The 22,209-nt window shown below is 45.0% G+C and overlaps 1 protein-coding gene across 1 annotated transcript; it reads left to right on the top strand.

Annotated features, from left to right (window-relative positions):
- Nucleotides 1-8,374: 8,374 nt before the first annotated feature.
- On the top strand, nucleotides 8,375-20,649 carry si:ch211-57n23.4 (immunoglobulin superfamily DCC subclass member 3). Its single transcript, XM_056286170.1, has 13 exons — nucleotides 8,375-8,678; nucleotides 10,389-10,533; nucleotides 10,950-11,080; nucleotides 11,181-11,318; nucleotides 11,607-11,765; nucleotides 15,835-16,000; nucleotides 16,359-16,609; nucleotides 17,291-17,455; nucleotides 17,906-18,094; nucleotides 18,319-18,423; nucleotides 19,502-19,631; nucleotides 20,289-20,421; nucleotides 20,569-20,649. The coding sequence occupies exons 1-13, from the start codon at nucleotides 8,375-8,377 to the stop codon at nucleotides 20,647-20,649; spliced, it is 2,097 nt and encodes a 698-aa protein (XP_056142145.1).
- The last annotated feature ends 1,560 nt before the right edge of the window (nucleotides 20,650-22,209 follow it).

Here is a 22,209-nt window from a genome sequence, read left to right as displayed (position 1 = left end):
ATTTGGCCTTGAATGATGGCATTGACTCAGGGTGAGTGTGGCTGCCTCAACTCAGCCACACTTGGGCCACATTCGGGCCACATCTGGCCCACATAATATGTGCTTAACCCAAGTCCATCCAGGGTTCATTATATTTGGGCCATGCGTGGCCCACACAACACTTGCCGTAACCCAAGTCAGGCCCGGCTCATGACATTTGGGCCACATCTGCCCACACAACAGTTGCCAGTGCTGTAACTGCGCCATAAGTACCAAAAACGTCCCAGATTAGGCCCAAATGTGTCTGCTATCTGGGCCTGGACAGGCCGCCAGTCCATCACAATTGTATTGTGTCTCAACGTGAGTAAACTGTTTTACTCGTTCTTTTACCGATGACACTGACATCTTTTTTTCCCCTCCATAAACATACTTTATCGACATCTTAGGAATCATTACAAAACAACACATTGGTCCGCGGTGGTGTAGCGGTCTAAGCATCGGCTCTGTGTCGATGCAGTTGCCCACTGGGGACCGGGGTTCGTGCCCCGGTCTCGTCAGATCCGACTATGGCCGGACTCGACGAAGCAGCAATCATTGGCAACGCTGTCTTCGGGAGGGGGCGGAGTCGGCTTGTGTTCGTCACGTGAATGCGTCTCTGTGTGTGTCGGAAAAACAGTGGTTCGGCTTGGAGTCGCCTTGTCACGAAAGTGGGGAGGCGTCTCCTTCGAGACTGCCGGCCGGAGAGATGCAGTTGGCGAACGCACACAGTACGAGGGTGGGTGTTTGAATTAAAATAGGGATCGATTGGCCACTAAATTGGGAGAAAAAGGGAAAAATCAGAAATAAATTTTAAAAAAAGCAAAAAAAAAACAACCCATTGACATGAATTGTTACAATAACGACCCCCCCCCACACACACACACATAGTGTTTTGAGCTCCTCATCTTAGGCTGAGGAAGTATGATGGACAATAATGACAATAACAACAAAGCAACATAACTGTTAACAATAATAATGATGAATGAGGTACATTAGTGTGAAACAAAAAAATCAAAACCAGAGGAGAGTGTAGTGTGTATGTGTATGGGTGACTGCAGTGCATAACAAGCTGTTGGGAGATGTTCGATGTTCTGCCAGGCTGTGGGATTCAGCTGCAATGTTGTATCGACCATCTCACCCGGGTGGTCAGTCTGGGGAAAGGGAGGTCAGACTCTCAACATAGCCAATGAAAGTAAAACATTTCCGTTGAGCCCCGTGTGGAGAATCTTGATCTTTTCCAACTCCAAAAAAAGACATAGGATCATGCAACCATGAAGCAGGTGATAGGGGCAAAATTGTTTCTTCCATAATAAGAGTATTCTCTACTGTCAGATGGGTAAATCAGATTAGATTTGCTTGATTTTCTGATATATTTGACATGAACAAATCTGACAAATACTCAACCTCCCGGTGAGTATGTGGAGACCCACAGCATTACACTCTTCTTCTCTCACTTATCCCAGATAGTAAAATTGCTGTGGCCTGGACCCGTCCCACACCCGACACTTTCATCTGGCCCACATACCACATGGAATGATGGCACTTGGGTGGTCCGCTCCTGTTTGCCAGATCTGGGTCAGAACCAAGCCATAACATATTTGCCAAAGGTGGCCCATATTTGTTTTGTGTTATTTTGGGCCATATTCACCATTTACCACATGGGCCACTTCAGGGTCACATCCAGATCACGTGTTGCCGAGAGCACCGCATCTTTGCCAAAAAAGGCCCACATTTGATTTGGCATATTTGGGCCATATTTGCTATTATACATGTGGGCCACTTCAGCTCACATCCATTTTGTCAGGGCCAGAAGAAGGCCATCAGTGCCGCATCATTGCCTGAAGTGGCCCACATCTGGATGCTATATGGGTTGTTCTTGATTTTTTTAGTCTTAATTTTTCCCTGTAAGAAAAACTCTCATTGGTCATTCGTTTCATTCTTGGTTATATTCAGCTGACTGGGCCCCTCCCAGAGTGGACAACAGGAAATCCAACATGTCTGAGAACATGCTGTCGCCCCTGCGGCTGGTCTGGGGTGATGAAAAGTAATCGCTCAAGGCCTTTTTACGTTGTGAACTCTGTGATCCGACCCAAAGACATAAGAGTCCCCCTGAGGTCAGAAAGGATCAGATACTTTAAACTGGACGTTACCTGGAGCAGACCTGTGGGTTCATGGAGTTTATTCAGCCACTTCACATAAAAACCTGTCATCCTAAAGGACAGTCATACTCAGTCAACCCCGAGTGACCACTGATGATAGTGTAATCATGGTTATTAGTGAATATTGCACAATGTACAATGATTATTAGTGGTTAAGGATTAATAATGATTACTGGAGTTATTGTTTGATTACTGGTGGTGATTATTGTATAAAAATGATTATTGGTGTTACTGTATAACGACTATTGGAGGTTATGATATGGTGATTGTTTTGTGATTACTGTCCAGTCATGCATCATGCATACATTGAGCACACACCAAGACCGTCAAATCATGCACGTCTCTGTATCATAATGGTTGCTGGTATTATTGTCTGATTGTGTAATGATGATTACTGCTGTTGACAATGACCATTGGTATAACGGTCAAGGCTTTCAGGAGGTTTCTAACGCGAGTATTACCCCCCCCCCCCCGCTTTTGGATGCGGGGTCCTGCCGGAGAGGCACTGATCGCTCCCCCCCCCCCCGCGGCTGATTTCCATATTCGTCAGCGCGAGCCGAAGCGCTCTCCGCCCTCCCGCGCGCAACGCGCGTCATTTGCCAAGCCGCCGGCGACGCGTCCGCAGCTCTGCGCCTGTGCTCACTGCGACGGGACGATGCGCTCGTGAATCGCGGCAACTCCCGAACATTCAGCGGAGCAAATGAGAGTTTGTGAGTTGAGCGTCTACCGAGGACTGCCGGCACACCCGAAAGAGAGCAAGAGGAAGGGACTTCAAGAGAGGAAACTATGGGTCACGTCTGGATTCTGCGGCTTCTCGTTACGCTGGCCGTCTCTTCGTCAGGTAAAACGACAACTGGCGTTGGAGTGAGATGTTTCGGATAGACCCGGTGGAGCCTCAGTAGAGGGGCCCATTTTATTGTAAATGCTCCTCGCCTCGCTGCTGGTCTCCGGTCAGAGGTGCGTGCCGTCTGCGTTTCCCCGAGGCGGTTCCGCTGCAGCCTTGGCGGACGCGTTAAAGGAGAGAATGGTAGAAAGTTTATAGCTCAGCATAGAGCGGCGAGATTAGGGGGGGGGGTCTTATCTGTGGGAGAGGAGTCGGACCCCCACTTTGGAGCGAGTCATCCGTCAGTGACTCGGGAGTCCTGCCTCGCGTGCCAGAGCCGCGAGAGCGGAGAGGCGCGAGCCGTGAGACCGGAGAGCGGCCGCTTTTTAATGGGCCATTATTTCTCAGCCTTTGTGTGGGCTGGACAAGATGCAGAGGAGAAGCTGCATCGTTTCGGCTCCCCCCCCCCCCCCCCCCGTCCCGTCCTCCCAGCAGGAATGGCGGTATTGACAACAACAACCCAGGATGTGTAGATGATTCGTGTTACCTGGTCCGCTGTTAACCCGTGTTTCTGACTGACACGTCCTCTCTCTGCTTGGATTTTGGTGTAACGTCAGTAAGTGGCCCATTTGCAGATGCTGTCCAGCAGACCCAGCTCGACTCTGGAGGCAGCCGAGAAAGCCCCATAACGAGCTGGCTCTCATCGCCTCTAGTTAGAAGCCGACGTGGTAACTTTTAAGTTAATGTAACGGATGAAGGTAAAGTTTGTTCTTGCCGGATAATGCTGCCAATAAGTTCCCTTTTTACTCGTTGTCTTACAAAGGGGGGGGGGGGGGTCCGTGTAAGTGGGCAGACAGAGAGAGCCGTGCTGTCCCCCCAGACAGGGTCACGGTCAGACCCTGAGGGCTGAAATTGACCTGACCCCATCACACACACACACACACACACACACACACACACACACACACACACACACACACACACACACACACAAATACTCCATATTCACCACCCTAATTTACATACACCAGACAGACATTCTTTATCTCTGTCACACCCCCGATTAAGACCTCATTGAGTGTGTGTGTGTGTGTGTGTGTGTGTGTGTGTGTGTGTGTGTGTGTGTGTGAGGGGGGGTGTTATAATCCTCCAGCTGTCTTCATATTGATCTGATATTTATATCAGTCAGGGGACACGATTGAAGGGCGACATAATAAAAGAATAAGAGTAATACAAAGAACAACTGCTGTCTGTTGAAAAAAGGTGAAAATATTTTTGTTTAGGAAAAAAAATTACGAGGCATAATTGGAGAGGACGACGGTCCTGACTTAACCCCTTTGCTGCGATATGTCAGCATATATCTATCTGAAAGAGAAGGACGCTGTTTGGAGATCACAGATGCAATCTTCAGGTTACACATGTCCAACGATGATGATAAGATTTAAATCACAATTAAGACAGTTACACATTTTAAAGGACCTCAACACACGTGCACACACACTGTAGAGACTCTTTAGGTTATACTGGTGTGTGTAATGGCTTATAGGTTATACTGGTGTGTGTACTGGTTTGCAGGTTGTACTGCTGTGTGTAATGGCTTATAGGTTATACTGGTGTGTGTACTGGTTTGCAGGTTGTACTGGTGTGTGTAATGGCTTATAGGTTATACTGGTGTGTTTACTGGTTTGCAGGTTATACCGGTGTGTGTAATGGTTTATTGGTTATACTGGTGTGTGTAATGGTTTATAGGTTATACTGCTGTGTGTACTGGTTTGCAGGTTGTACTGGTGTGTGTACCGTGGGTTACACTGCACTCATATTTAGTTGATTTAGCAGATGCTTTTGATATATTGGGAAGGGAAATTTGTGAGTCTGCTATTAGAGCTCTGAATCGTTTTCACTTCGTTGTGGCATGTAAAGTAAAAAAAAGTACGAGGTGGATCCCAAGCACAGCCTCCTTAATGATCTGTGGGCTATGGTGGTGGTGTGTGTGTGTGTAGGGTTAGGGTGGGGAAGGATGTATTGTAAGACAGCTACATTAGAATTATCTGCTGGATGGGGATGGGCAGTGTTTAACTTGTTAATTAGCTAATGAGCCACTTAATTATGCTCAGAGGAGGGAGGATGGGAGAGTTAGGTTGTTCTGAATGTGGAGAGGGATTCAAGAGGTTCAACACCTGCTCCCACATCCACCTAACACACACACACACACACACACACACACACACACACACACAGTCTTTCAGGGTTCCAGATGTCTCTTACAGATGTCCATAGCTGTTATGATGTAATAAATATTATACACACCATGTACACTGCTTTATGAGCTATGTACCTGTCTTATGTATTAATTGCTGTTGTGATCTACATAGGTGTTGAGGAGTGCCTAATGAATACATGGAGGATAGTCAGACAGATGTGTTCTCGGTGGCATTGACCAGAGCTGTATCATACTTATTCTTAATCACTGCTGTAAAAGTAAAAAGTTCATTTTGGCTGTTACTGCCAAAGTATAGATCAGGAAGACAGAAGTTACACCTGAACTTCAGTTTAACATCATACCAGCATCCATTTAGTATGTGTGTGTGTGTGTGTGTGTGTGTGTGTGTGTGTGTGTGTGTGTGTGTGTGTGTGTGTGTGTGTGTGTGTGTGTGTGTGTGTGTGTGTGTGTGTGTGTGTGTGTGTGTTGGGTTACATGCAGATGAAGTTGTTTGTCTGTCTAATCCTGGCCTGACTGCTGTCTTTATGTCTCGTTCTCAGGGTGGGAGAGCCTGATTAGAGATTCTGGATCATTCTCTACAGGGTTTAAGACCCTGATCCGACCTCACACACACACACACACACACACACACACACACTGCTGAAGGCCGCATAGAGAGCGCACCATAGAACAAATCAGGGGGTTCAGTTCATTCCTTGGGGGGTCGAGTCTCGATGAAACTCGACCACAATGAAACTGCGAAGTTCACGGCCAAGACCAATGGTGACAATAGACCCGAACTGAGGAGGGCGGGGTGGGACGACTGGGGGTGGGACGGCCGAACGCAAGCTGTCCTCCAACCCCCCCGATGCCTAACTCTCTCATGACCTTTCAGGAGCTGGGGGGTCACAGTCTGGGTGTGCAGGGTGGAGATTTGGGGATTTTGGAGGGGGGGTGAGGACCCAGATGGGTGATGGATTAATCCCTGAAGTTAAGGCCAGCGGCACAGCCAGGGTCACGGGGTTGTGTGTGAGGCTCATGGCGGAGAGGTAGATGACAATGATGAAGGGTTTAAACAGAAAGTTGAAGTTGCGGCTCCATATGCAGGAAAGAAATAATCTGTTATATTTCCAAAGATCACACTAGGAGTCACACAACACACCCAAACAAACTCAGCAACGACTAAAGGTTTGGGGCCAAAAACGGCAGAGACACCCAGAAAGACATTCCTGTCGTCTTGTCAAAAGGCTGAATCTGTCCACTCGTCAGTCTGGACAGAGAATCTGTGTTAAAGTACCCAGGACTCGCTGGAAGCCAAATTGTTTCGAGAGCTTAACACAATTTCAGAAACTGTGACGACAGCGTGCGTTTGCAAGCTTTCAGCTCGTCCCCTAATCTCTTAATGGTATAATGTAATAATGCCAGTTAATACCAATTAAACCACAGCCGATTAATCTTGACTGTACAGCACCACAGCCATTCAGTTCTAAAGATGGTGGGAATGAATGGAGCGAAATAAAAGGATTTATTTTTAGATGAACCCTGGTTTTTACTGCTGTGACTACTACTACTACTACTACTACTACTACGGATATTAAGAAGTCCCTACAGATGGATAGATTGCTAGATAGACAGACAGACTTATTGATAGATAGATAGATCAGTAGATCAATAGATAAAAAGTCTTTCTATTTATCACTTTTTTTCCAACTCTATTATGACATTGGTGTTGCTTTCAGAGTGTGACCACTTCTTTCAAACTTCTATTGTGTTCTATATGTTTATTCGAGCTGTGGCAAACCAGAATCAGTCAGATCTGGATCCTGATTCTGATCCTGATCCTGATTCTGATCTGATGGTGTAAACAGACTGGAAGCCACCCAGTGGTACAGGAGGTGTGGGTTGGATGTTCTGTGTGTGTGTGTGTGTGTGTGTGTGTGTGTGTGAGGAACAGCTGGGACAGCAGACGTATAAAGATGGAGGGTAAAAGGGGCAGGGCTTGAAGGTGATGGCATCGTCTGGGGGGGGCATGGGAAAGTCACCTCCAAGTTGAAGTTGAAAAGCGAGTGGGGGGGGGGGTATATGTGTTTGTGTGTGCATGCAGAGGGGTGATGGAGCAGTCCTCAGCCAGACTCTATTGAAGTCATCTGAACTTGACCTCCAACCCCAGACCCTCCTGCATTGTTTGCAAACTCTTCTGCCTCAATGGTTGCTGCCACAGAGCAGGGTCGTGTGTGTGCTGGTTTGGAGGGGGGGGGGTGTCAAAGTTATTAATCAGTCTGCAGTGAAGTCATGTGTAAAATACCCTCTATTTAACTACCCCCTCGCCTTCCTCACCCTTCCTCATCCTCACCGACATATTCAAACCAGAACACAAACTGTCCCGGTCCATCTATCTGCTTTCTTGGTGTACGGCAGGGATAAAACTCCTTCTTTCTTCTGTTTAGACCAGAGCCCTGCCCACAACAGCTCTACTGCTCATTACAATTCAATTTACAGCCTCGTTAGTCTCTCTTAATTAAGGTGAGAGCCCAAGTGAGTCCTGCAGCCTGTTAGGGAACAAACAGCTTTCTCGCAAACTGGTTCTCATGAAACACAGCAAGCAAAACCAAGAAACATGACAATCATATAAAACTCTCCGAGGATACTTACTGTGTGTGTGTGTGTGTGTGTGGTTGTGTTAAGTCTGGGTTGACATCCTAGGATAAGCTCAGAGGCTTTAGTGAAAGTTTGGTTGCTTCAGCAGTGTCATTGTCTGTGACCTGGTAGATGTCTGCTTCAGCTTCACAGTCCGGTCACGTCGCTGTTTTGACTCTTCTAAACCTTAATGTGTTGAGATCCATTTGCGTACCAACACAAATTGATTTTACACTGTTTGGGGTTTTTAGTGCAGAGCAAATAATGAGTCCACGTGACTTCTAGATGTGGAACAAATCACTGACCCAAGCCCAGTTGGTTTGATTCCTGTCCTCTTCAAACCTCACTCATTTTCATCCCTCTTTCTTCAGCTTCATAAGCATCACAACATCTTCATCTCCATCACCGTCTCCCCATCCTCCTCCACCTCAAATCCACATCCGACAGTAAGTTCATACCAGAATTAGCAAAATGCCTTCAGCGGTTTCTTGGTAGCTTCAGTCTGATGACAGCTGTTTGCCCTCTTCTCCCCAAGCTATGGGCGGAGCCTCTGAGCTGGCCTTCCTGAAAGAACCAAATGACGTCATCGCTGTGAGGGACCACCCCTTGATGCTTGACTGTCAGGTGGAGGGGGAGGGCCCTATCTCGGTTACCTGGAGACGGAACGGTGTACCCATGATGATAGGCACCAGGGCGACTGTGCTGGCTAACGGGACTCTGCTAATCAAGAACTTCTCAAAGAGGCGAGAAAGCAACGAGACCGACGCCGGCGAGTATGACTGCGCAGCACAGAACCGTTACGGCATGATCATCAGCCGCAAGGCCCGGGTGCTGCTGGCATGTAAGTAGCATGGACATTCACAACATATACTACATAGACCAAAACATACCAACATGTAGCATCAGCCAGTAACATGTACCAAAATATAACAGTATACACCTACACACGTTAGGGCTCTTACTATATTCTTAAATTTGAATATCAAAGTGAAATTCAAGCTTGCATACCAAAACGTGTTTGGAAAACGAATGGGAGGTTTTTATGTTATATATGCACAAAACAGGGGAATGTTGAAAGTATGGCAAGAATTACAAAAACTTAAATCACCCAATTTGGTGAGGAAGTGGAAATTAAGTTAGAAATGTTACAAGTCCCTGTTAAACAAGAAGAAGAAGAAAGTTTGACACGTAATAATAGCATTTGTGAAATGAAGGACTGCACCAAATAATCCGTGGCATGAGGTGTATTATTATCAACAGTCCTTTTGGTCACCAAATCTTTGCTAAGTGGTTTTGACAAATGTCTGTTATTATTTTTGTCCTTTATTTTTTTCTTAAAGAGTACTGTATCTGCTTCTGCCCCAATGCTGTCAGCAACTGACCACTGATAAACCTATAGGTTATTTATTTAGCCTTGAAACTTGAGACATATTTAATGCTCAAATTTAAATATAAATTCAAACTAAACCATATTTCTGTTTTTAAAGTTTTGTTAAAGTACATCAATATACATCAACATATACCAACATATGCCAATATACATCAATATACACAATATACATCAACATATGCCAATATACATCAATATACATCAACACATATCAACATATACCAATATACATCAATATATATCAACATATACCAACATACATCAATATACATCAACATATAATAATAATAATAATAATAATGATAATAGTAAATCAATCTTCCCCCCAACATATATCAATATACATCAATATATATCAACATACATCAACATATACAAACATATATAACCTTTATAAGACATTGCAAAGTTAACAGTGGATACCAACATACATCAGTATAACACAGAAAATCATAGGTCAGATCATATCACAGACTACCATCCAGATGCAGACAGTTTAGCAAATCAGAACCACTGGTCTCAAACACAGGGGAAGAATTAGTAATATTCAGAGGAAAACATTTAATTTGGTTTTATGTTGTGCCAGACACTAAATATAATTTTTACAAAGTACCTGAACCCCTGTAGGGTGCCATTGAGACTGAGCAAGGTGGTGGAGCTGCCCCGTCTACTTGTTTTACTGGGAACAAACCGGTCCTCATCCTGAGGGAGAGAGGGGGTTAAATCACACCTGACCGTTGTGACCCTCCCCCATTCACCCTGCTTCTTTAACTGAGCTGACCTTTGAAATGAACCCCGCCGGACGCTTATAACATTAGCACCGCCCCGATATCTCCCTGCTGGTCAAGCAAAACAAGAGCAGGCGTATGTGTGTGTGTGGTGGTGTGTGTTAAGTAAAGCCTGTTTCGCAAAGGATTGTGGGAAGCCTGGTAGAATTATGACTCTTGTGAGGCCCGGGATGCTCTCATGGAGCTTGAGGTGTTACCATGGAGATGTACATCTTCATTCATGATTGGTATTGATTGATGGATTGCCTAGGATTAAAGGTCGTTGCTGTGAGCCAATCAGAAAGCTTGGTTTCTGGATAGCTGTTTGACTGCTATAAATCCAGATTCTTTTTCCCCCTTTTTTTAATTCTCTCTCTCTCTCGCTCTCTCTCAGCGCTCCCTAAATTCCACACCCACCCACAGTCAATGATGGTTGATGAAGGGGGTGTGGCCAGACTCACCTGTCAGGTGAACGGAATCCCAGAGGCCAACATCACCTGGGAGAGGAACCGCACCAGTCTGAACCCTGAAGACTCCAGGTTACATACACATATACAAACACAGATTCAGACACATCAGTATTACTGCTCCTAGCTGCAGTGTGTTGGGATGGGTTAAATACAAAGAGTTCCCTGTCACAGTTATGTAGAAGTGAATGTTGATATATATTGATTAATGCGTTGCGAAAATGTGTCGCCATCAAATAACAGTCAGGATGTCAGTAAAAATGGAGAGATATTCACATAACTATGTACATGGGTTCAGCGAGAGTGTATTTCTTACACATAAACATTGACATTGATGCTCCCTTGCTATAAATCCCTAAGTAATCCACACTGACATTTTATAATTTATGTGTGTGTGTGTGTGTGTGTGTGTGTGTGTGTGTGTGTGTGTGTGTGTGTGTGTGTGTGTGTGTGTGTGTGTGTGTGTGTGTGTGTGTGTGATGTTACAGGTACACTCTGCTGCCCAGTGGAATTCTGCAGATCACGGGGGTGAGACGGGGCGACAGTGGTTTCTATCGATGTGTTGCCGTAAATATTGCAAACACTCGCTACAGCCAGGAGGCCCATCTCACCGTCACTGGTACTGTCTTTCTGTCTGTCTGTCTGTCTTTCTGTCTGTCTGTCTGTCTGTCTGCTGGTCCATCCATACTGACAAACTCTCTCTCTCTCTCTGGCTCCAGTTGCAGGATCTAGGATCTATAAGGAACCAGTGATACTGTCTGGTCCCCAAAACCTCACCATCACCGTCCACCAGACCGCCATCTTGGAATGCATCGCCACAGGGAACCCCCGGCCCATCGTGTCCTGGAGTCGTCTTGGTAACGTCTTTAATAGATTTACCATGATGACCAGGTTCAGGTGTTCACAGAGAACACACATCTTATTTGAAAATAAAATGCTGCTTTTTTGATAAAAACCGAAGATTTTACAATAAAGACCAAATATTCAAAGATTTGATAGTTAGATGTAATTAGTATATGTATAAGCTCAACATCAAAGAAAAAGTCGTGTTTGGCTTTATCCTGCAACTTTAATTATGCGTTTTCTCTCTTCCCAACACACCTCTTTATCTCTCGTCCTCCTTCTCTTTCTCTCTCTCTCTGCAGATGGGCGTTCTATCGGTGTGGAGGGGATTCAGGTTCTTGGGACGGGCAATCTGATGATTTCAGATGCTAGCCTGCAGCACTCGGGCATCTATGTCTGTTCGGCTAACCGGCCCGGTACCAGGATGAGGCGCACAGCGCTCGGCAGGCTGGTGGTACAAGGTCAGTAACACCGAGTGGATTTGAACCAGCGACTTATCACCGCATCAGGATTATTTCTTGGATTTGATTAAATATGAGCTGAAATAGATAAATGATGTTGTGAAATCCTTAGGCCGGTCTCATCTCTATCACTCACACACGCACGCACGCACGCACGCACGCACGCATGTTTAGCACATTCAGTTATAGGAGAGGCTGTTTGTCAGCAGATATCAGTTAAGCTATGAGCTACGCCTCCACCCAAAACAAGCAAACAAGTAAACAAAAAGAATCAACTGGATGGATGGATAACAGGAGGCTACATGAGGAATTGATTCCCAGAGGAAATTATAGAATGGAGGACAGCTAAACAGGCACATGAATGAAAGGTAGTAAGCAAGGTGGAGTGTGTGTGGAGGGGAGAGGAGAGCTGGGGTGGGGTGGTTATTTGGGGGAGGAGGTTATTTAGGGGAGGAGGTTATTTGGGGGAGGTGCAGACTATATTAACCTCTGCCGGCTGACTTTTGACCCGCAGAGGTTCTGTTTGGAGCGACATGTGGAGGGTTCAGCTGGACACAAATAATGAACCTGCAATCTGCTGGAACCCCCCCTCCTCCTCCTCCACCTTCTCATCTTTGTCTTCGTTATGTAGAGGCTCCAGATCTTGTTCAATTATTTGAACTTTTATATTAATTTCCCATACTATTTATTTTTCCATTGCGGTATGTTGAGATGTACTTATGAATGTAGGTAGAGAGTAGCGTTTATATTTAGCGTGAGAATAACCTACCCTCTAAAAGGAGCTTCTCCTTTTGTTGTCACTAACTTCGCGAGTGTCATTTATTTCCCAGTGTAAAGACATAGGATTGTGTCAGAACAGATCTGTTTGCTCTCTCTTGCCCTTTGTTCACACGCTGGTTGATTTAATTGAAGAGAACAAAGAGGTGAACTTGAATGCTGCTCCTTAAAGGGACAGTTCACCTTTTTCAGGAGCTGATGGGAGTCAGCTGCTTACTTTAGAGAACATCGGTTGTAGCATAAACCGGTTGTGTCTGTGATCCATCAGATAAACGTTGTTTAACTGGTTCTTTAAGGCGAACAAAGGGACGAGTAAAATATTGACGAAGATCCACAGAAAGTGTGTCTGTTTCTTGTGCTTCTGATGTGACTGAGACACTTCAAATCCCTGATAACAGAAACAATGCATACACACACACACACACACACGCGCACACGATATCAAAGGTAGAGAGTTGTAGAGATGAGGCCAGCTTTTCCTTATGAGCGGACGCTGGACGATTAGCTTAACGCTTCCTGTTTTGTGTGTGTGTGTCTGTTTGTGTGTAGTATCTCTCCGTTTGAACTTGCCAGGCACCTTTGTGTCTGAAAAGTCAAGTTTAGGGTGAGTTTGATTTGGTCCGTCAGTCCGCAGACAAAACACCCTCTGTATGAGAGAGGGTGAGAGGGAAGCAAATGAAACACAAAGCCAAAAGAGAATAATTTCTGTCAGTGTGAGGAATCACCTCTGACCCCTGACCCTTCACCTCCATCCCAGCAGGCTGTAGGAAATGATGCGTGAGACGGAGCGGTGTGGTGGGGGAGGGACCTGGAATGAAGGGGGAGGACACCCAGAGTAAGCAAGCAGTCAGGTAGCGCTAGTGTCCCCCTCACAGGGGAGACCAAACCTGACCGAACCAAACTCTGATTGGCAGACTGCGAGGTCTGTGACGTGAGACAGGCAGACAGACAGACAGTCTCATCAACCTGTCTTCTCCTCCCAGCTGCCAAGTTCAGAGGTCACAGGTCAGAGAGACAAACAAAAGGGTTAGCCATTGTGTGCATTCACAACAGTTTGGTTTAAATGGCCATGTCCTCCGTCTTCCCAGGGCTGAGCTCATGCATAGGGAACAGACGGCAGCATTAGAATATGGATGTGAAGTTCAGATGGAAAACCAGACCTCCGTCAGACATCTGCTTATTGTGAAACTTTGCAAAGAGAGACAAGTGAGCAGGTCTTTCAGTCTCATTGGAGGAGAGAGCTTTAAAAGTCAACAATTTAATACATATAGTTTATGATCTTAAAGAAGACACAACATATATAGGGTGTTGAAGGACATCATTAAGATTCTGCGGTGTGTATTAGATGTGTGGCGGCCCTGCGGGGTGTGAAGAGAGGGTTTTGTCAGGCACACTGCAGGCTCCCTCTCTTCATCGGCCCGATTGAGGTTTTGATTTGGTACGTTTTCTGAATGATGACGATTCGTCTGAAGAAGTTCAAGTGTAAAGATCACTTCACTGAAAGAGAGGGGTTCATTACCAGGCCTTTGTCAACACACATACACACAGACACACAGACACACACACACACACACACACACACAGACACACAGACACACACGGGGGTCTTTCTAACAATGAGTCACCCATCTCTTTTTGAGTCGAGTGGGTACCCCCCCCCCCCTCCTCCATACACACACCCCGTAAATGCTAAAACTAACAGAGCAGTGCTTTGTCACCACACACACACACACACACACACACACACACACACAGTCAAGGTGAAGGGTACATTTCAAAAGCTGGAGTGTACAGTGTGTGTGTGTGTGTGTGTGTGTGTGTGCATGTGTGGAGCATCATGAGATACTGAGCTGTAGTGTTACAAGACAGTGAACACAGTTCATAGTTTACAACAAATCACTACCACATTTTTTTATTGTCTGCTAACTTGCCCAGAATGCACTGCAGCAGCAGAGCTGTGCTCACTCACCAAGCGCTTTTATTGTGTTTTTTTTTATGGAAGAGATGGTAGCCCTCCCCACACACACACACTCACACATTGATTAATGGCTCCTTTTCAAGTGGGCCCCCAAGCCCCCCCCTCCCTACCCCCACTTTATCACCCCTTGGCCTTTGACCTCTGCTCTCTTCCCAGAGAAGTGACAATGCCTGGGGGAGGCGGGGTCAGGGAGGGGGTGGGGTCTGGTTGTACATCAGTGACAGGCTGAAGGGGGGGCAGTGACACAGACATGTGCTTTTGTGTCTCCATGGCGACTGCACCTGTCCACCCCCGCTCCCCAGGCATTATCACTAAGGAAGACAAGCAGAGTAATGAGCAACTTCCACTTCCTGTTTTGTTTTTGTCTTTAAAACCAAGAAAACAATCCTGCTTCTGAAACACATACACACACACACACACAATCTTAACACACATTTGTAAAATATAATCCATTTATTAAGCATGCATGATCGTGAAGGGCCCTTCAGTTCATCACTGACGTTCATGAATCTTTGCTGCCCCCTACTTGCCTCCTTGCTCTTATTATTTTCTGAACTAGTCCACCCATGTCTCTGTCTAACTGCTTACTAGGAACACTTACTGACCTCCAACCCCCATCACTATCACCTGCTAGCCCCCTGTCCCTAACCTCACAGCAAGTATTAATACTAGTACTACTGCTGTTACAAATAATACTACCTCTACTATTACAAAAAATACCACTGTTTTTGTACCCGTCTTACTCCTCGTCTTCTGTCATTTATGTGGTTTAGCACCTCGTTTACTGTGATACATTTATCAACTTGCTGCTTTTTCTCTACGTCCCATAATGTCTCATTCTTTTGTTCTACTTCTCTGTCTGATTTTGTTCTATTGCACTTTTACTTTCTAGAGTCATCTTCAACTCTCTGTTGCGCTCTGTAAAGAAATGTAACTGCTGGATCTACTTCTAATATTATGATTATTACTACTGTTGCTACGACCGCTTTCACTATAGACGTCATAGTTATTATCATGTTGACACTACTGACCTGCCACTCCAGTAGTATGTTCATATATGATTACATTAGATTCAGGTGGACACTGTGAAATGTTGGCACAGGGATCTATGTGACAGCCCTTATAACCATCCGTCTTTCTTTCATCCTCTCGCTCGCTCGCTCGCTCTCTCTCTCTCTCTCTCTCTCTCTCTCTCTCTCTCTCTCTCTCTCTCTCTCTCTCTCTCTCTCTCTCCTCTCTCTCTCTCTCTCTCTCTCTCTCTCTCTCTCTCTCTCGCTCTCGCTCTCTTCGCTCACTCTCGGTCTGTCTAAACAGCACCTCCTGAGTTTCTCCAATGGCCACAGTCTGTCTCCCGGCCAGCAGGAGGCAGTGCCGTGTTCACCTGCTCTGCCCAGGGCGTTCCTGAACCTCACCTTATCTGGCTGAAGAACGGGAAGATCCTGACACCCGGAGACAATGTGAAGCTCACCAACAACAACACGTATGTCAGAAAATAGCTGGACAAGTTTGAATTTTTTTCAGAGACCTTTAACGGTTTGGCATTTTGTTTTCAGCGAGGAAATATAAAAGGTTTGTTCACACGGTCTCCTGTTTCAAAGCCTCGGAGGCTCTAGAAGAGCCGCATCACACTGAGTCTAAACCCAAAGAGTTCGCTGCAGTTTCATTTTATTCATTCTTTGCTGACATGACTGTTAAGAGAAACTGTTGTTTCCTAAATGCAGAAATTCCAAAAAGTAAAAATAAAACCCACTTTAGATTTTGGAGAAAGTGGTACTGTTGTTATGATCTTAATTCTATGTAGTCCAAGTTTAACGCCCTGTCACTGCTTCCCTCTGCAGGACACTGGCGATAACACGCATCACCCTTCAGGACGAGGCAATCTACCAGTGCATTGCTGAGAACAGCGCCGGTACCAACCAGGCCAGTGCCCGCCTCGCCATCAGCCAGACCACGGAGCTACCGGAGGCCCCTGGGACCCTGAGGGCCACAGCCATGTCCTCCACCAGCCTCCAGCTCACCTGGGAACAGCCTCCACCAGAAGTCACAGAGCAGATCATAGGATACGTGCTCCACATCCGCCTGCTAGGAGGTAGGACCACCACACATACACACAATTAATGCACAGTTTGGACAGAATCAGTTTTATTATTAAGTACATCTAAACATACAGGGAATCTGGTCACATTACCACAAATACGTTACCACAAACAAATCCTGGAACGTTCTTGTTGACAAAGTTGACGAAAACAGATTGGAAATGACAGATTATAAACATATTTAAAGAATTTATATACTATCATGATGAGATCATGTTGTACAACCAATATTAAACAATTTAATCATGGAAACAATTTGCTCCTTTAGAATAAAAAATAATTTCTGCAAGTTTCTGTCAGTAGCGGAATAGCAGTGTGAAATGAGATGACGTCTGATAAAAACCAGAGAGAGAAGTTGGGGTGATCCAACACACAGGTGATTGAAATGGAGCATGAAATTAATTAATATAAATAAGGAGATTTGAAATTCTTTGGAAATACATACATAAGAAACCACACGACATTGAAAATATCATCAAAATTAAAATTCAGTTTTTGAAGGGATTTTTTCTGTCAGCAGCAACATTCTGCGTTGGTTACAGAACATTAAATCAGTTACCGACTTCTCTCAAACAGTCAGACAACAAAGACAGAATTAGTAATACAATTAATAACTCCTTCCTCTTCTTCGTGAGCTGTTGACTCGTGACCTGTGACTTGTGTACCCTGTCCAGAACCAGACAGTAAAGAGCTCCAGGAAGCAGTGAGTAAGACCACCTTCCAACATGAACTGTCCAACCTTGAGCCGGCCACCACCTACTCCATCTTCCTCAAGGCCTACTCTCCTCTGGGAGCCAGCCAGCAGTCCAACACTGTCACTGCCACGACACTAGGGGGTGGTAAGTCTTCCTTTTCCTTTTCATTTTGAATTTTATTTTATTTTATCCACATTAGATGTTCTTTTAACTAGCTAATGTGTTCCAACAGGCATTCTGCCTATTGCTTTTTATCTCAATGGCATGAGTTTTATTTAATTTTCACAAATAATTTCATTTCAATTCCACCAAGATCTTCTCAACCTTTTACCCCTCCTTCTCTCTCTCTCTCTCTCTCTCTCTCTCTCTCTCTCTCTCTCTCTCTCTCTCTCTCTCTCTCTCTCTCTCTCTCTCTCTCTCTCTCTCTCTCTCTCTCTCTCTCTCTCTCTCTCTCTCTCTCTCTCTCTCTCTCTCTCTCTCTCTCTCTCTCTCTCTCTCTCTCTCTCTCTCTCTCTCTCTCTCTGTCTCTCTGTCTCTCTCTCTGTCTCTCTCTCTCTCTCTCTCTCTGTCTCTATATCTGTTTACCTCCTTCAGTTCCAGCCTCCCCCAGTTTCTTTACTAAGGTATTAAACCAGACAGCCATGCAGGTCTTCTGGGAGCTTCCCAATAAGCCTGGCCGGTTGGAGGGTTTCAGGTTGTCCTACCACCGGGTTCCTCACACTGAATTCCAGGGACAGGAAAACTTCCCCAGTCACATCAACACTCACACCATCTCTCACCTCGGTCAGTCCCACCACACAGCCATGTCATAATATCATAACAATAAATAGCAATATAGATTATTACATATATCTTACTGACATAGAAAGGTGTAATATATGATAGAAGATATATATATATTTACACAGAGAGTTGCAAAGACATTGCTACAGTAAAGTGGTCTAGTGTGCTGAAGACCATTCATTACTACTATTTATTGCTAATATTGTGATCCCACCCCTGTGCAGAACCTTCTGCTGTCTATGAGATCCAGCTGGTGGCATACAATGGGAATGGTGACAGTCCCGCCAGCCAGCGGCTGGTCTCCCTGGCCGAGAGGGGGAACAGCGGCGGTAAGATGTCCTCTATCAGCTGGTTTGATATTTCAACCAAGACAGTGGCATTTAATCCTCATCTTTACCAAACTGAATGGAATAAAGGGTTAATGGGTGGCACGGGGGCCCAGTGGTTAGTGCTGTTGCCTCACAGCAAGAAGGTCCTGGGTTCGAACCTCGGGGTTGTCCAACCTTGGGGGTCATCCCAAGTCGTCCTCTGTGTGGAGTTTGCATGTTCTCCCCGTGTCAGTGGTGGGTTTTCTCCGGGTGCTCTGGTTTCCCCCACCATCAAAAGAAACACGCATGTTCGGTTTTATACTGTCTGTGCCCCTGACCAAGGCAATGGGAAAAGAACTGGACCTGGTCCCCGGGCTCAGCATGAAGGTGGCAGCCCACTGCTCCTAGCTACACAGATCACAGCTAGGATGGGTTGATTTGCAGTAAATGAATTTCCTCAAGGGGATTGATCAGAATCAGAATACTTTATTCATCCCTGAGGGGAAATTGGGTCTATATAAAGGAAACTTAATTTTAATTTTAATTTTTTAAAGGGTGACAGTAGGCCATGGGTCAGAGGTCATGTGGTCACAGCTGGGTTGTCTTAAAAACGAAGATATGTACCAACTACCACTTAACATAAATATGATATGATGAGGGAACATACGTATATAATAATACATTCTCAGTCTAGTATCTCTCACCCTCGTTCTCTCTCTCTCTCTCCCTCACACACATAAACACAAACCACCCGGACATATAAAGTGAAAGAGGAGCAATGAACACAACGAGGAACGCAGTTAACTTGACTGACAGGACAGCATTCTGTGTGCTGACTTAAAAGGATCTGCATACTTGAACATGTTATTTTAGTGGAAAAACTGCTTTAATTCAATGAAAGACATCAGTCTTGAATGAAATCTGAACATTTCTGTGCAAATATGATAATATCCGCCTTTCCAGTAATCTGAATGCTTATTTTCGAGATTTAAAATGAATGAATGACAATTTTAAAAAAAGAGCTTTAATAACCACAGATGTATTGTTGTTGTATGGGTGGTGCGATTGTTGTAATCGTTGTAATTGTTTTGTTTAACAGTGGGTCAGAGTGTGTGTGACTGTGAGCACGGCAGACAGGGCTCCATGACCAGCATTGTAATCGGCATTCACATCGGCCTAGCCTGCATTGTCTTCTGCCTCCTCTTCCTCATGTTTGGCTACCGACGCAGGTGAACCTCTCCTTCATCACGTCACCTTCATCATATCTGTATATATTGTGGTACTTTATAGGACATGGTATATTTTACCATATATAATATGGTAGATATTTCGCAAATATTTGATATATATTTTGGTATGTTTTAGGGCATATGTAGTATATGCATTGTGAATATACATAAAATGCATATTCACATATTAATATTGATATTAATATTATGGTATAGTCAAGTCAAGGTTATTTGTATAGCCCAAAATCACAAGGTAGTCCTGAAGATTTTTACAGTCAGTACAGTATACAACAATATATGACAATATACAACATGTATTTTGTACATACTGTTTTACTGATTTTATTTATCAAAGTTAATATTTTAGAACGATTGTCCTCAGAGAAAAGATAAATATGGTTCCCTTATCACTCACTCTCTCTCTTTTTCGATTTACATTGTACTGCTGTAGTGTACCTTATAGTTTATATTTCTATATAGTGTTTAGTTTATCATTTATAATTAATAATAAGTTATAGTTTATATTTAACTTATGAATTATATTCTGTATTTTACATTATATGTAATGATCTTGATTTTACTGTAATGTAAAATGTATGTTTACCTGTTATGTATTATTGTGTCATGGCCATCATCAACATGGCTGTCTCCTCTCAGCTTCTTCTGTAGGAAAGGAACTCAGGACAGTTGGGCTCCTCAGGGAGTCAATGGGGCTCCGATGGGCCACAGAGGAGGAGCCCCAAAAGAGGGAGTCATCCTTATGCCTGAGGCCATTGAGCTCATGTCTCAGGTACAGTCACACACACACACACACACACACACACACACACACACACACACACACACACACACACACACACACACACACACACACACACACACACACACCTATTTGTTTCACCATCATTTCTAATGGCCTTCTCTCTGCCCTCCACAGAGACGAGAGTCCTCCTCCGCTCAATGTCAGGTCCGGGTGGAACAGCTCCCACCCTGCCAGCCTGGCAACAGCACTGGCTAAAACCCTCCAACACACTACCTCCACACCCCTGACCCCTGACCTCCACCCAGCTGGTCCATGGTTCCTCTTCCACCCCGCCAACCAAAGCCTTAGAATCTGTCTGTCAGTGCAGACAGACAATGAATGAGTGAGAGTAGAGTTTGACTTTGAGAAGATGTGTTTTAATGAGGACATCCTGGAAACATTTACTACCAGACAGGACCAAACGAAAAGACATTCTTAATAAGATGAGGAGCTGATGTGTCAGATGTCCACAAGTTTTGACTCCAATTCATGACGGTTCCCCATCTCTCAGCTTAAAACCAAAGCTAATGTTACTTTTTTCAACACAAGTTTGAAATGGCTGTCCCACAGAAACATGAAAAATGTTTGAAATTACCATTCAAGTGACTACTCCATGGAAGGGGTCCCTGCCAGCCATGTTGAAACAGTCTTTTCCCTTTGTGGTTTTAAATGTTTAAATGTCCAGGATGTTTCCTGCTCAAACCAAAACCATTTATTTCCAGTTCAGTTGATGTCATTTTGAGTTTTTTGCCAACAGTGCCAAGTTTAGGGTTCTGCCGAACCAAGAACGGAGGCCTTCCACCAAACTGACCAGCAATCACAGCCTTAGAGGATCTAAGAGTGATAAAACCTTCATAACAGGCTGGTAACAGACAGAAAATTGTCTGTGTTCAGTGATATAAGAGGCCAGCGGTAAGCTATAATTCTTAACCTGGTCCTCCAGAGCCAAAGGGATTTCCTGGTCAGAAGGTGAGCACAGAGTTTTGAAGCTGCAGCTAAGAAGAGCTCAGTGTGCTCTGCTTTAGCATTAGCTACAGCCTTAGCTTAAGCATTTGCTTCAGCCTTAGCAAGTGTGATGGAGATGATTGTTTTTCTCACCGAGTTAGCCTCTAGGCCGGGTGTTCTTATGAGGCTCCATGGAATCAGCTGGTTGCCCCCCTCCCACCTCTCAGCTCCCCCACCAAAAGTCTTTACCTCCAAAGATAGCGAGCGCTACCTCAGCTTGGCGCCAAATGTCAGAGTGTTTCAGGTTACCAAGTTTGCCTCATGCTGCTGGTCATGCATACCTACCTCAAAACCAAAAGGCTCCTCTGGTGCCACTTTGTCCCTTTCCCCCCTTTGTGCCAATGCCAGTGTCTGTGCCCCCCCCCCCCAACTGCTCTCCTGCGTTCCTCTACTTGTTGTCTGGAAACACAGGAAGTCTGAATGTGACTGACAGTCTGAACCTTCTTTCCAAGGGGACTTTTTCCTCATGCTCCCCTGACTTAAAGGCTGATGAGGCTGGTGGATTTTTTTTCTGGCCCACAGCTTCCAGTTCAGCCTCCAAGACCTCTCCGAGTGTTCTCACTGTAGTCCAAGACAGCATCCGGGTCAAGGCCTCTGTCTGAAGTTCATAGGCAGAATAGCTGTAACGTGGTCATCGCAGCTCTTTACAACTCACTGGAAAACCGGGAAGTGGATATAATTTCAGTTTCCATGGTGTCGCCTGATTAAGATTGAAAGTGAAGATGTTTGAGGACCAACAGTGTGATCCAGACTTTCTGAATAGAACCAGGG

This window comes from Lampris incognitus, chromosome 9 (assembly GCF_029633865.1).
Source record: "Lampris incognitus isolate fLamInc1 chromosome 9, fLamInc1.hap2, whole genome shotgun sequence".
Taxonomy (NCBI): Eukaryota; Metazoa; Chordata; class Actinopteri; order Lampriformes; family Lampridae; genus Lampris; species Lampris incognitus.
This window is presented reverse-complemented; position numbering and strand designations above follow the sequence as displayed.

Excerpts from the sequence above, each read along its gene's own strand:
- si:ch211-57n23.4 (XM_056286170.1), top strand. The coding sequence starts at position 8,375 with ATGGGCGGAGCCTCTGAGCTGGCCTTCCTGAAAGAACCAAATGACGTC. Across the intron at positions 11,319-11,606 it reads CGTGTCCTGGAGTCGTCTTG|ATGGGCGTTCTATCGGTGTG; the intron begins GTAACGTCTTTA and ends CTCTCTCTGCAG. Across the intron at positions 18,095-18,318 it reads TCACACCATCTCTCACCTCG|AACCTTCTGCTGTCTATGAG; the intron begins GTCAGTCCCACC and ends ACCCCTGTGCAG.